The sequence below is a fragment of the Sinohyriopsis cumingii genome, chromosome 4, assembly GCF_028554795.1.
Source record: "Sinohyriopsis cumingii isolate HCF-2022 chromosome 4, ASM2855479v2, whole genome shotgun sequence".
In the NCBI taxonomy this organism is placed as follows: domain Eukaryota; kingdom Metazoa; phylum Mollusca; class Bivalvia; order Unionida; family Unionidae; genus Sinohyriopsis; species Sinohyriopsis cumingii.
The window spans coordinates 94,064,277-94,079,299 of NC_142964.1; the positions used below are offsets into that span (position 1 = coordinate 94,064,277).

Sequence of the window (15,023 nt, forward strand, 5' to 3'; positions counted from 1 at the left end):
TTTTCTGGTAATTGTAACTTTGACTCCTCGCATGGGCAAAAAGCATTCTGTTTCAAGAGGCAAGTAAGCATGCCATAGAATAAATTCCCTTAGTTTTACAATGATTCAAGTGAAGTATGAAGAGAATCTATCATGGGAATTAGGAAATATAAGCAAATCAAAAACTTTACCCTAACCTTTAACAAACTGATGACAATAGTGGTGAAGTCGCCAACTAAAAAGTGAATGTTATGTCTTGCTTCACACTAACATGAGCTTGACAAAAACAAATAACATACAGACAGAACTGGATTCACTCTTAATAAAAGTTTTTAGTTAAATGTATCTTTATGGCAATCTATCTGGACTTTACAATGTCTCATGATATTCAAATGATTTAAAACTAAATGGATTAGATGCATTTTCAGCTGTATAACAAACCGTGGTGAGCTTGCTGTCAAGCTGTAAATCCTGTATCTCTGTCCCTCCTCCATAGCCATTATCTCTGAGTTGGGTCTCCATACAGTTAGAATGGTTGCTATAGACAGAATAAAGAACATGGAATACAGGACAAGTCATATGAAGTCTAAATTTCCAATTTTAATCAGACTTACACCAGTATAAAAGAAGAAATAATGAAGAAAGGAGTGGAGTGGATGAGTATCAGTTTATTTAAATTATTTTGTAAAGATAACTTTATAAAAACTGGGCCCAAATTTAAATATCAATATTAGTACAAATTTATTAATATATTTCAACTGAGAAAAATGTGCAATGTGTTTAAGCAATACAGTATGATCCAACTTTAGGGGCAACAGATTCCATTATTTTTTTGGAAGTATTAAACAAAAATCAGAAATTATTTTTGATACAAAACTCAGGTCATCTCTTACACTGTTTCAATCAATACTCTACTATGTGGATAAAGTTCTCAGTCGTTACATAAAATTCATTCCATTAGTGTGTTTATTATGATCAACAAGTTACTTATTTACTGGCCAACTGTGATAACAATGAGAGTCCAATGTTATTTAACAATGCATAACATGACCTACTACAGACACTTCAGCAAACATGTTGTCTATTGTTGCTAGGAACCCGTGTGTACATGAGATACCTACAGAGGCTACTATAAACAGTTGACTGCAGACTTAGGTTTCAGTGATCCTATGGAGTCACACAAGGCATACCACATAATTTAGTAACAGTTTTAGTTTTTTACTTGTAAATTTTCAAACATTTCATTACATGTATTACATTATTTATCAATTTTAGTGTATTGCCCTCCATACATAATACCTTTTAATCCCTATAGCTGTAACACTTAGGTCTTATTACAACTTTTCATCAATCTATTCTAACCAATATCTCATATATTGGGGCTTTCAGCTGCTGTACTACTTATATTAGCATATCAACTTGAATTTTGGAAACCAAGCTCATTATTTCTACTGTAACTACTACAATTAGTAGGGCTGTCAACGGGTACTCGGGTACCCGGGTACCCGACCGTATTGAAAAACCCGGGTATTGAAACGTAAACGCGGGTACCCGTAAAAAAAAAAATCGCCACACTCGCCAACCACTTCAAACAGGTGTGACAGCTATGACTTTAATTAGAAACCAGATCCCTGCTTAATATAAATAAACAATACATCAGAGAGTCTGTTTGGATTAATAAAATTCATTGGCATTGTGCAACAGGACAAACCGTTATCCCCGAGGCATTATATACCAAGGTTAAAACATAGCATTGTTCTACAGGTAATAAACCTCTTTGTAGACGATAAATATTGATTGTGGGTGCTAAATGATCGGTACATTGCGTGCTCTTTTAATGAAATCCAGATGGATACCTTTGATTTCCGAACACACATGTCGAAGAAATCCCACAATTTATATTATGAACAATTATCACCTAGACACCTTGAAATCTTCGTACACACACACACACAAAGACGGTTTTAACACATTACTCTTGACATGTGGTAAAGCTGCTTTACACGCATGCGTGGGTAATTCAAATCTGCGGTCAAAAGCCGATGAATAAACGTGGTCTGTTCTAACAAGGACTTATACTTAAAAAAAAAGGTGAGTGTTCTAAAGGATTTAACGCGGCTGATCACAGTGATCATTAAAAGTTGGATTATACCTACCATCTGTGTACAAAGGTCATTCTAAATAAATTTATTAATTAAAAGCGTGCGGTCAGATCATTCGCAGCTACATCGGTGCGGACGCATCAGACCGAGTAGTGCATTACACGGTTAGCCTCTATCGCCATATAAAATATTAAAGAAATGGGGATAACAATTAGTTGGTCTACGGTTGTACATGTCATTCATGTGCTATCGGGTACCCGGGTACCCGTTAAATTTCGCAACGGGTACCCGGGTTGGTTTTTCGTGATTTTTGACAGAATTGTCAATTACCCCCAATATATTATATCCAGAGGCCCCATGATCCTAATCCGTTGAGCACAGAGCATTCCACAACTCCTTAATTGTCAGGAATCACCTTGGTGATTACAATCACTTATTTGCTGGGAATCAGCTATGTGATCACAACTCCTTTGCTAGTTGCTGGAAATCACTTGGGTTGACACAACTCAAAGCTAGTTGTGCGGCTACATGCTCGTACGTGCATGGATAGATATTCTAAGTATGCCTCATCAGTTCAGTGCACTGGATTTATCTGGACATGTGCTATGGTATGCAACATCTTACAGTATCTCGGTTGCATGGTGCAGGTGTGCTGTGTTGTCAAAGTATGCATATTCCAAGTACATTTCCACCTCAGGTGCATTTGATTAACTCAGTCCTTCTTTTTCATGCTGCATCTCACAGCTCTTCAGTTATTGTGTGTGTGTGTGATTTGGATTTTAACATAGCTTTAACAATTTTTCAGTCGTATCACTACAATGTCTGCATTGTGGCAGTTTATAGTGATGTCTAGCACTGGGGCATCATGCCTGAGACATGCTGAATCATGTTCCACCCAGTCACATTATCCTGACACCAGGCTGACCAGTCCTAACACTAACTTCTTAATGTGAGCATATAGCAAGGCAACTGCTAGTACCATTTTTATCAGTCTTTGGTATGACTCAGCCAGGGTTCAAACCTGCAACCTTCTGCATCTGAGGTGTACACTCTAACCACTTAGGCCATTGGAGCATTCTCCTCAGTTAGTTGTGTGGTATAAGTGTGCAACAGATGCAGGGGCACTACTCGCTACTTTACAAGTTCAGAAGTTTAATTTACACTATATGATGATGAAGACATTGGTATTTCTTGAAAAGCCACCATATGCTGTGAAGTATTTAAGATTAACTCAATTTCTTCTAAAAAGGTCCACTGAGGCAAACAGCTACTGACTCCATGTTCTTTAAACAGAAGACTAACTTTATCAATATTTGCCCTTAAAAATCAGCAATCCAATGTATTATGATGTCAGACATATGTATGAAAATGGTGGAAATACAAAATGTCTGGCAGTTTTCCTGGTAAGATATCAGGGGGAAACTAAACCAAACAGAGGGAGGATTAAAGAATCGACTATATTTACAAATGTATATGACAATCATATCAAGGCAAGTAAACCAAATAGAGGGAGACAATTAATGAATCTACTATATATATAAATGTATATGACAGTCATATCAAGCTCATAATAGTCCAAGTCTTGAAAGCATGTGTCCAGTTGCCATGTTCTGGCAGATGCATTCTGACCAATAGCAAACATACACGTGAAGTAAGCATTGAAGAGCAAATACGACCACAGTATGCTTACTATAGAGATCGCAGTAATGTGCAAAGAAATAAAGCATTCCACACCATATTCCAGTATTCCAAATCATATAAAAATACAATATATTCTCCAGTGCTGAAGATTGATGCTCCCATGGAATTAACCTAGCAATACTACAGCAGTGCTTTTCAACTGGTTTTATACATCTATATTGACTAGAGTGACAAAACAATATTCTATTATACTGTTACATATTACTGCGTAAGAAAATTCCAGTAGAGAAATATATCAAAGTGTCAGTACTGTAGCAGCGGGGGGGGGCGAATCCGACATTTTGTCCAAACGTCATTTGGCTTAATTAGTACTTTCTGCACTCAGCGGATCCGGTGTCGTCAGCGCCTGGTAAAAAAAAAACGACGTCGTCGTCGGGGGGATCGTCCGTACGTCATTTGGTTTAATTAATACCTTCTGCGCGCCGATCCCAGCGTCGTCAGCGTCCGGTAAGCACAGCGACGACCGCATCGATGTCATCGCCCCCCCTGCTGCTAAGTGGTTATTTACAATTTAACCGAATATTTGGTCAAGTCCGATACGATATCGTGTCCGAGGGTCATGTAAATTTATCGTTACAAATCCATGTGGGGTCGACTGAGCATGACTAAAAAAGTTTCGAAAAACATTAAAGTCCATGTCACCGCCGCACCATGTCTGCCAAATATTTCGTAGCGTGTGTGTATCAACGCCGTTGAATACAGCAAGAATATTACAGTTGTCTCTGATTACTTTTGGAATCTGAGTGTATCGTTGAGTGACATATATCACGTCAGTGTTTTTATGCCTGCCTCTGGAAAATATCCTAGCTGGGTTTTTTTGATTGTCTAACATAACATCATCGTACACGACTAGATTGTTAACGTCGCCATCAATATCATCGATACCTGGTGCATCATTGATATCTGTAATAAACTCGATGACATTTTTTTTAGTGATCGCTGATGCATTCTCGTTGAAATCTTTCAACACCTCGTAGCATCGTTGATCATCTACGCTAGGGGCGATTAAATACAACTTATCCCACTTCATCCATCTCATTATTAAATTAAGTAACAATTGCGTCTTGCCGGATCCAGATGGTCCGATGATAATCATCCGGATCGAGTTTGGTAACGCTGCAACATGCTTAACTGGTTCTCTTGTTTTAGTCGCTGAAAAGTCAATTATATTCATGTCTCTATACATAAATTATGGATCTATATTGTGTAAAGTGTAGAGTGCGTACTGGCACAAATGATATGACAACCGTTACAACAAAAAATAACAGATCGGCGCTTACTGGTAAGTGTGTACAATGCGGTACAAAGAAATTTAGATTTATTTCTATTAGACCCGGAGATGTTTTAAAAAAAAGCAAGGAGGTGATATTGCAGCCAAGTTATCAAAACTCCCCGGAACCCCGTGGGCAAAGTATCCAGGAGAAAAGCACCTCCCAGGATATAGCTACTGTGGCCCCGGAACACGATTAGATATCAGACTCGATGATCAAAATCAGCCCAAACCCGGTGAGTATCCAATAAACGCTATCGATAAGGCGTGTCATGTTCATGATGTTGCTTACAAAAGTAGCGATCTGCAACAGCGTCATATCGCGGACGTAAAATTAATTCACGCGTTAAATGCTATTCCTGATAAATCATTCAAAGAAAAATTGGCCTCATGGTTGGTAAAATCGGCTATGAAAGGTAAATTAATGATTGGAAGCGGAGCTCCTCGCGCTGATAATTGAAAACGCTAGCGTTTATAATAACAACATGGAATCCATCTATTATTCTCCGAGAGGATACTGGAGGGGGAAGGCCGCAATTGGTAAGCTTGCAAGCGCTGCAAAGGTAACAAAGGCCACTGCGGCTAATTGGTTATCCAAACAGGCTATATGGCAAATCTATCTACCACCGCCTAAACAAATCAACTTCTCGCGCTTTGATGTCAGCGTACCTAATGAAGTTCATCAGGCTGATATACTATTTCTGCCGCATGACAACGGTTACAAATACGCGCTAACCGTAGTTGATGTTGCGAGTCGATACAAACAAGCGGAGCCGTTAAAAACAAAGTCAGCAACTGAAGTGGCCGATGCGTTTGAGCGGATTTATCGAAGAGGTCCTCTGCGCTGGCCAAATCTATTACAAGTTGATCCTGGTAGTGAATTTCGCGGCGCTGTTTTATCAACGCTGAAACATCATAGCGTCGCGGTACGACGAGGTCATACTGCGCTACATCGTGATCAGGCAATTGTTGAACGATTCAATCGGACTGTTGCTGAACGGTTATTTGGATATCAATACGCGAAGGAATTCATCCAAGAAAAACGATCTCGTGAATGGGTTAAAAGATTGCCAGGTGTAATTGCAGCGTTAAATAACGAGATTACCCGAGCAATCAACATGAAGCCCAGCGACGCGATTAAATACGAGTATATACCCGGAAGATCAAAAATAGATAGCGTTTCCAAGCCGATTCTCGGCGATGTCACCGTGAGATATCTGTATGAACCAGGAGAGCTTGAAGGCGGTAAGAAAAGAGCTACTGATCCTATTTGGAGTGTTACCACACATAACATATCAACGATAACACGATCAACTGGTAGACCACCGATCTATAAACTGGATTCAACTGCCCCACAGCGGGGGTTTACACGCGAGCAACTACAAGTGATACCTGACGATACTCAATTGCCCCCGCGTGGTCTTAACTAGCGCCGTTGCGTCTATTGCACTCAAGACAGGTCAACCTCACATTGGTTTTGACATGACCGAGACTGTTATCGATCCTGTCCACGGTAAATTGGCGAGCGTCTTTATCCGAATAGCGCCAGCGCATTACACAATTACAACTCGCGCAGTGATTATTCTGTTGTTGTCGTAACGCAATTATTAATTCGGCATCAATATCAAAACGCCGCTGTTTTTTTTTATCCTGTTGGCGGTAACCCGAGAGTTTTCTATCAATGACGCTTGCATCGATGGCGACTCCGTCAGTGACTCCGTCGGTGACAAAGTCACTGACTTCGTCAACAACAATTCTTCGAAGCTGATTTATCCTTCGTACTCTGGACACTGCAAGATAGACTAGATTCGACCATTCGATGCGATTATCAACTATCCAAACAATTGTGTCCGTGATGGTTAGTCCCTGCGAGGAATGTATTGTTGTTGCGTATCCTAGCGTCCACGGGGATTTATCAGCACGTAGCGCGTCCTCGACGACGCTGATATCAACGAGCACAATATCATTCAGCACGAGAATTTGTTTTTCTGTCCGGCCTGAAATCTCAACTTCAATGTTCTGCCGCCGTGTATCCGCGGGTCTATAGCATAACGGCACTGGGCGCGTTGGAAACTTTTCCTTATGCAACGTAAACAACTTCCGCTGAAGTGTGTCTCTGACTATCTTTCTACTCGCTACAATTAAATCGTTTGGTCTCCATGTTTCCCAGAATTCATTTAACGGCGTTTCCGGAATCACCCTCGCGGATTATTTCACACTGAATTCTATCCGGCTGTAATCTGATTAATTTTTTAACCCCGCGCAGTTGTTCATCAAGTGCCCGGTAATCAGTATCGGTTTCTTCATAATAGTCCACAAAACCCCTTAACCAATCATGTGGACCCTCGCCGACAAATGGTGGTGGTTGGCCATGATCCCCACACATGATTACCGCTGTATTCGCGAGCAGCAACCAATCAAGAAACATTCGTAAAACATCTAACGAAACAGTACATATCTCATCCCAAATGATAACCCCAGGAATAAATTTTTCACCCATTCGATCAGGAGTCCACTCGCCGCCGCTGTATCGAAAAAAGCTGTGATAAGTAACGGTGTCAACATTTCGTTGTTTTATCTCTCGCGCTAGTCTAGGGGTCGGTGTAAGCACGATTATACTTGCCCGCGTTCGAAATAATTCAATTGCCCGAGTCGTCTTTCCTGACCCGCCACAGCCGCTTAAATAAACCGTCTTGTGTCTACAAATTGGATCAGAACACGGTGGTGCATTAGACCATTCTGATAATTTATCACCGCGTAAGTAATTGTTTTCAACGGTGACATCTGCTGACGGGGAATAATCGCGTCGTATTTCATTTCTAATTCTCCATGTACCCCAACTCTCGTCTGGACTAGTAAACTCGGCTACGTTTTCCTTATACGCTACGTCAACATAAAACGAATCAACGGCTACGCTAACCGCGGTGCCGGGGAATCTATTTATCATCGAGAATAAATTGATAGCGGCGTAACCCAGCATAGACGCCCTCAAATGCGGGTATGCCGGGCTGTCTCCATCGCTGTAGGTAACAACTGTACCCAACCTTGTTCCATTGGACAAGAAAGCTGTTTCGCAGTTCACGTATCTATTTTTCGCCACTGCGTCCTTGATTACGAAATCATATTCTGCGTCATCTATAATCAGCCGTGAGCAATATCGTTTGTAGTCGCAGTTTTTTCCACCTTGTGTGAACTTACCAATTATTCTTCTACCGAGATCTTTTGCCTCGCGGTTTCGTTGGTTGAATATCCTCCTGGACCATTCGACGATATATTCCTCGTCGGCATCGATGTGTTTTCTGGATTCGTCAATTATGCTATCTAGACGCTCCGGTTCTGGTAACCAGACTTCAGTCTGCGCTCGGTATGATATAATCGCGTCACTGACAATCAACGATACAAGCATGCTACAATCAATCATGTACCGTAGCAGCGCTATTGGCAGCCACTTCTTTTCAGCCATGTGTCTACCGATCCAAATATAGCAACAGCGATGAAGTCCTGCCGCGAACTCAAATGATACTACGCGAGCGAATCCGGTTAAATCAAAATCGGGCAGTGGTCCATTAATAGCAACACGAGTCATTTCATGTCTGGGGTGTCCAAATCGTCTAAAGTACTCAGCGGCGGATCCATACCCGAGAAAACTCGCTGGATAACAGGCAACCATATCAACGGAAATCATAGCGTCGCGGTTGTATTCAGTGTTCCATAGTCCACCGTGATAGTATTCCAAACAACTGGATTGTACATCCGGTAGAAATTCCTTGCGTGTTGGACTCCACGCATTTTTCCTCGCTGCAACATGAGCCGCAACCGATGGAATCGTAAAACAATTTGTTAGCAGTTGTTCATCATGCTCTTCAAATTCTATGGCGGTTTTTTTCATCCTGTTGTGAAATGCTTCAGTGCGGTATAATTCACCGTTTGGTCTTACAAACTGATCAAAGGTATCAGCGCTGCGAAGTAACCACACTGATACAGGGTCGTTTTTACACAAATAAGCGATAGCATCAAATAGTTTCCTCTCCGCGAGAAAACCATCCTGTATAAATTCCCCGGGAATATACTTTACTGTTCTATCCCGTGGAAACACTGTGATCGCGGGCGTCCATGCGTGTTCGTTATGATCAATAATTTTGATTGGGGCCCCATTTGATTTGTACTTTGATTCGTATAATACTTCACCGGTTATCGTTGTAACGGTTATTGGAAATCTCAGCGATGTTTCTAATCTCGCTATGTCGCTGATGGTTGCTCCACGCTCGCGCACTGTCTCCTCCCACTGGTTGATTTTGCTACGTCGTAAATCAGTCAATTTGTTTCCTCGACATGCATTTGTAAAATGCTCTGTTACTCGTTCTGCTACACAATTTATCCCCGTTGACTGTTTCATTGGTTTCAGTTTTCCGATATCAGGTTTCTTATTTAACGGGTATATTCCATAAACAACTGCTGTTTCAGGATACGCTCGTTCATAGTATGGTCTGTCAATTCCGGTTAACAGCCCGGGCTTGGAGTCGCGGCTAACAATGACTGTTTTCTTGTCGCTGAGAACTGGTTCAAATTTATCACGTATGATCCAATTACCTGATTCCACCCGGACAATGAATTTTACTCTGAAGAAATACTTTTTTCCGTCAAGTTGTGATATTATCGTTGCTGCGCGGTTGTCGTTCATGGTAGCATCAACAACGCCATCAATTCGAAATGTTGACCAACTATGAGATGCGCCATCACGCTTGAATTCATCGATACAATCGCGTATTTTACTCAACAGGGTTCTATCGTTTATTAACGCTTTTGGTGCGTCCTTGAGGACTCTATCGAGATTGAACTTAATATTTTTCCAGGGCTTAATTGCTGCTAATCTCTCGAACTCATCCATATAATTAAAACAAGTATTTAAATGAAAGAATATAGTATAATGAATCACTGCAAATGGTTGATGATTGGGTCGACAACCCCGTGCAATAAATCATGTAGAGGTGAATTCTGCGGGTATCATTTACAAAGCGTTCGTAATGGTTCTCTTGGCCCCCTCCCGTGCTTGGTTTGTCACGTCGGTGTAAGAGGAAAATCGCAGTTGTGTATCAATTGTGGCGGAAAGCGATACAGGGAACTAAAACGCTATTATGACAAGCGAATTAAAAACGCCGTCATTGACCCCACCGCCGACTTCGTCATCAAAACCCCCCAAGACTACGTTGAAAGATTTATAATTAAACCAAATAATAAATTAGACAAATAGTATTATTATACAAATGGACCAAGAATTTCAGCCGCATCCTGTGCTCGTCAATTACGAGGCATCTCGCGACGGCATTGTTAGAAACCGCAAACTGAAGAAGCCGGTTGGTACCGTAAGTAATCAGGGGTATCTGATGTTTGGTGCCGGAAAGAAGAAGTACCATGTTCATAGGGCGGTATTTGAGGTATTCAACGGATTAATCGAAAATGGACTTGTGATTGATCATATTAATAATAATAAGACTGATAATTCTCTTATAAACTTGCAAGCTGTCTCGCAGAGTCAAAATACCAGAAAAGGCCAAACCGGTAAATACCCAAAGAAAGCAAAACCCGTAAAGTCATTTGATACAACAACTCACGAGGAAAAAATATTTCAGTCGATGAATGAAGCCAGTAGATACTTTGACATTTGTATCGCCTCAATACGAAAAGTAGCAGAACGAGTATATCAAACAGCAATCTCAAAAAAGACCGGGCATAGAATTCGATTTTCATATGTAAATATCAGCGAGTGACGAAGTCACCGGCGCCTATGGCGCTGACGAAGTCGCCATGATAATAAATTGTCCATTCCGGAAGAAAACAAAGTATTCAGTATTGTTGAACACCTCGGGATTGATACAGGGGGTTTCATTTTTTTTTATTTAAAAACAAGATGTTCTATGAGAATAATGAATATCGAAGACATCAATAATATATTAGCCGAGATTTCAAAATTAAAAAATCAAGGAATTGAATTATCTGATGGTCTCGACAGTGAAAAAATATTATCCGATTATGAGATTATTAACGAACAATCGAAACGGGGGCGTTTTACCCTGGCCCGCGAGTACTTTTTTATAAAACGATTACAACATACGATCAATGAAAACTTGTAACACAATGACGCAAATGCATTCATTGGACTATTCACTGCCGTTGAAATAATACGAAAAAAACTCGGACGTGTTTATGAACGACGCCGGGAGATTTCTAGTAAGATCAAAAACATTAGAAGGATTATAGACGAAAACTCCGGCGAGAAATTAGAAATTGCTTCGCAATTGCAATAATGGTAGGCGAATCACTTACTACTCGGCTAGCCAGAGAGCGGCTAGCAGCGCTTAAAAAGTTCATACCGTTACGAGACAGGGTCCGAGAACAACTTCAAACGCGGCAGCAACTACAAACCGATTTTACTGTTGGAAGCGAACAACTCTTTGCCCCGGTAACTAAAGTGACCAAAGATGTTACGGCGGCAACTGTACCCGTCCTCGATGCGCTTGAAAAGATAGCGGCTCAGACCGAACAAACAAAAAGGTCTTTAGAAACACTCCCTGCAAAAATAGCGACTGCCACAACACGGAGGCCACCACCACTCGCTATAACCGAACCACAAGAACCTTATGTTACAATGGCCGACGAAGAAGAACTAGGTGCTACCGCAAGAGAACCAGAAGAAGAAATACCGGAAGAAACATCGGAAGAAACATCGGAAGAAATACCGGAAGAAAAAGAGAGAGAGAGGAATATACCCAGTAATATACTCAAGAAGGGCATAATAGATCAAATGAGGGCCTTCAGCGATGAAGAATTAATTGATTTTGCCGCCAACAATTTTGCTAAGAATTTACGAGATAGGCATATCAATAGCGGCTACGAGAAAAATATAAAGTCGTTAAGGGATTGGACAAGAATGGTGTATTTAGCGAATAAACACAAGAGTGCATTACTACGTGGTGATGGCCCCGATTACGACGCATTCCACAATAAAGTAAAAAGTAGAATACCAAAAAAAGGAAAAGGATACTCTGTTGGTAAAGAATCCTACGGCGTTACCTGTCCTAACAGTGTTCTCAGTGATATATCACGGCTAGAGGTACTAATCGGAGGAAAACGAGCCGGAAATAACTCTTCGGAAATAATCAATGAGGCCGCTGATATTTGCAAGCGGTTATTTACGGGCGGTATCATGGACGTTAGTGCGTATCGAACGCTCATAGACGAACTCGTGGATGATTAAAAAAATTATCGTTTTTGTTAATTCTGGCCGTTTTTTGCCATTTTTTGACCGTTTTTTGCCATTTTTTTGACCGTTTTTTGCCATTTTTCGAGGGCAAAAACCCCAGGAAATCATTTAGAGAAAATCGATGTTTTTGCTGAAAAATCGAAAAAAAACGACTATAGGCAACCAAAAATGACTAGAAATCAAGAAAAAACCGGATTTTTATCGAGGGCAAAAACCCAAGGAAATTTTGATAAAATTTATTCCGGTTTTCCACACGGCGGTGGGAAGGGGGTGGTGATCACAATCACTAATTGAAAAACCGGTGTTTTATAATAAAGATGATCATACACTACAACCACGATAAACCAGTACTCGTCTACGTGGTAAACTCGCGATTGCCTGTTTACCGCGCGTACTATGGAGATGGTCTCGGTAGCACCATTGCGGGGTTATTTACAAGAATGGCTCCAAAAGTAGCGCCGTTAGCCAAACAATTAGGAATGAAGGCTATTGATGTTATTCGTGATAAGGGAATCAGCGCTATTGGAGACGTTGCCGGAAAGGCGCTTTCTGCAGCAAAGGACAAACTAATGTCGTTGGTGAGGAGAAAAAAACAGAAACCACCGGTGATGCCATCAACGACAGTGATGCCTGCGAATGTCAGTAAAGTAATAAATAACGCCGTGGAAGAAAAATTAGAGTCGTTGGCGGCTCAGTCATCCACCAACGCGCCCATAAACGCAATAGCGGGAGAGTGGTCTTAAACAGAATTCAAAGAATTTACGACGAAAAAATCGCAATTGAAAACATCAACATGATAAATAATAGAAATGTTTGCGCGAACCGCGGATCCCGCGTTTGATATGGATGCCCCAGTGCGCAGGGATGATTCTGTCCGCGATTATCAATATTATTCTTATTATGCAGCGCAACCTGACCTACGATCGCGAATTGAACTTCAAGTCCAAGATACCAGTAGATACTTTCTGCCATGTGAAGCGTTTATCGAAATTGAGGGAGAACTCGTGACAAATGCCGCCGATAATGCACCATACGCAGATGACAATCATGTTCGAGTTGGTTTCGTCAACAACGGTATCATGGCGTTATTTGAGAGCGCCAGATATCTTATTGACGGGCGAGAAATTGAATCAATAGAACGCGAGGTTGATGTTGCAACGACGATAATTGGGTTAGCGAGATACTCGGACGATTATACGAGATCGGCGGGCCCATCTATGATGTTTGCGAAGGACTCCGCCGATAACGCTGATCATTTTCAGTACGTTAACGTGCTGACGAAAAAAGATATCGCAGGTGATCAGGCTGAAGCAGCCAATCCAGACCGCAGAGCAAAACCGGACGCTGATTTCACTGTTATAAAAAGTCTTAACGATAATTACAATATGGGATTCGCAGCACGAATGTCGATGCTAAAAAGACCACGCCGGCAGTTTTCATGCGTGATTCCACTCCATCACATATTTGGATTCTGCAGAAATGTCAGGAGGGTTATCTATGGGGCCAAGCATACAATCGCGCTAACGCGAAGGGGCGATGATAACAATGCAATATGGCGTGCTGCTGGCGTCGCTGCCGGTAAAGTCATTTTAACTAAAATGGCATTGTGGATGCCGGTGCTGACTCCATCAGTTACCACGGAAGCACGATTGTTATCATTTATGGAACAGGGAGGAAAATCGTTGTTGAGTTGGCTAGCGGTAACAACTGATGCTAAAGAGGATAACGTCGCCGATACGTTTACATGGCACTTGGCATCAAAACAAGGCGTTTCAGCCCCGCGTCATATTTTTATAGCGCTACAGAATAGGGAACGATTGGGTAATCAAGAACGCAGCCATATGATATTTGATCAATTAGGAGTCGGGGATGTTTCGCTGAGAATAAACGGACAACAGGAACCATCCGAGGATATACAGCTTAATTACGGCGACAACCATGTCGCACGTGTGTACCATCGATTGCTGTCATATATGGGTCGTGATCAAAACGTCGACACTGGTTTGCAAATATCACAACATGATTTTAAAAAGCTGTATCCGATTTATTATTTTTCGTTGGAACATCTTGATTTAACGAGACAATCCGTCGTTGATATACACTTCCGAGCTCGTATAGCCCCGGCTGGTGTTAATTATAGAGCGGTTGCTGTCATTCTCAGCGATAAATCAATGCTGTTGGAAGGTGTTGGTGGACGAATGAGAATCGTTGATGCACCAGTGGAAAACATGTAATTGAAAGCACAAACACGTTTACAATAAAATGTCGTATAGTGTCGTCAGTGTAGAGTTGACTGATGGTCAAGTCAAGAAATTACGATCAAAGTCGGCTAAACAATGCGGGACCACAATAACGCTGAAGCCGTCACAGATGGCGGGTGGTAATCATAAGATATCGTTGACGGCGCGTCAAATAAAACATTTCAATAATGCGATGAAGAATAAAAAGGGCGTTCAAATAGATTTCTCGGCCGCAGCGATCAAAGACATGGAAAAGACCGGTGGGATATTTCCGTTGTTAGCCGCGATTCCGGCATTGATTGCCGCGGCGGCCCCAACAGTGGCTAAGGCGGCTGCGTTAGGAGCCGTTGGTACCGCGGCGGGGATGGCATTGAAGAAGGCAACCGGGAAAGGTTATAAAAAAAAACGACCCGTAGCCGGAAAGGGTCTAAGACTACCGGGGACCCCGTATTCATGGTACTCGGGAAAGG

At 41.6% G+C, this 15,023-nt stretch overlaps 1 protein-coding gene across 1 annotated transcript in view; it reads right to left on the reverse strand.

Moving 5' to 3' along the window:
- Positions 1-15,023, reverse strand: part of LOC149801693 (uncharacterized) — a 102,330-nt gene that overhangs the window by 14,037 nt on the left and 73,270 nt on the right. Inside the window, 1 exon segment of the mRNA XM_089956835.1 lies at positions 421-517. Within this exon segment, the coding sequence (XP_089812961.1) occupies positions 421-517 (97 nt within the window).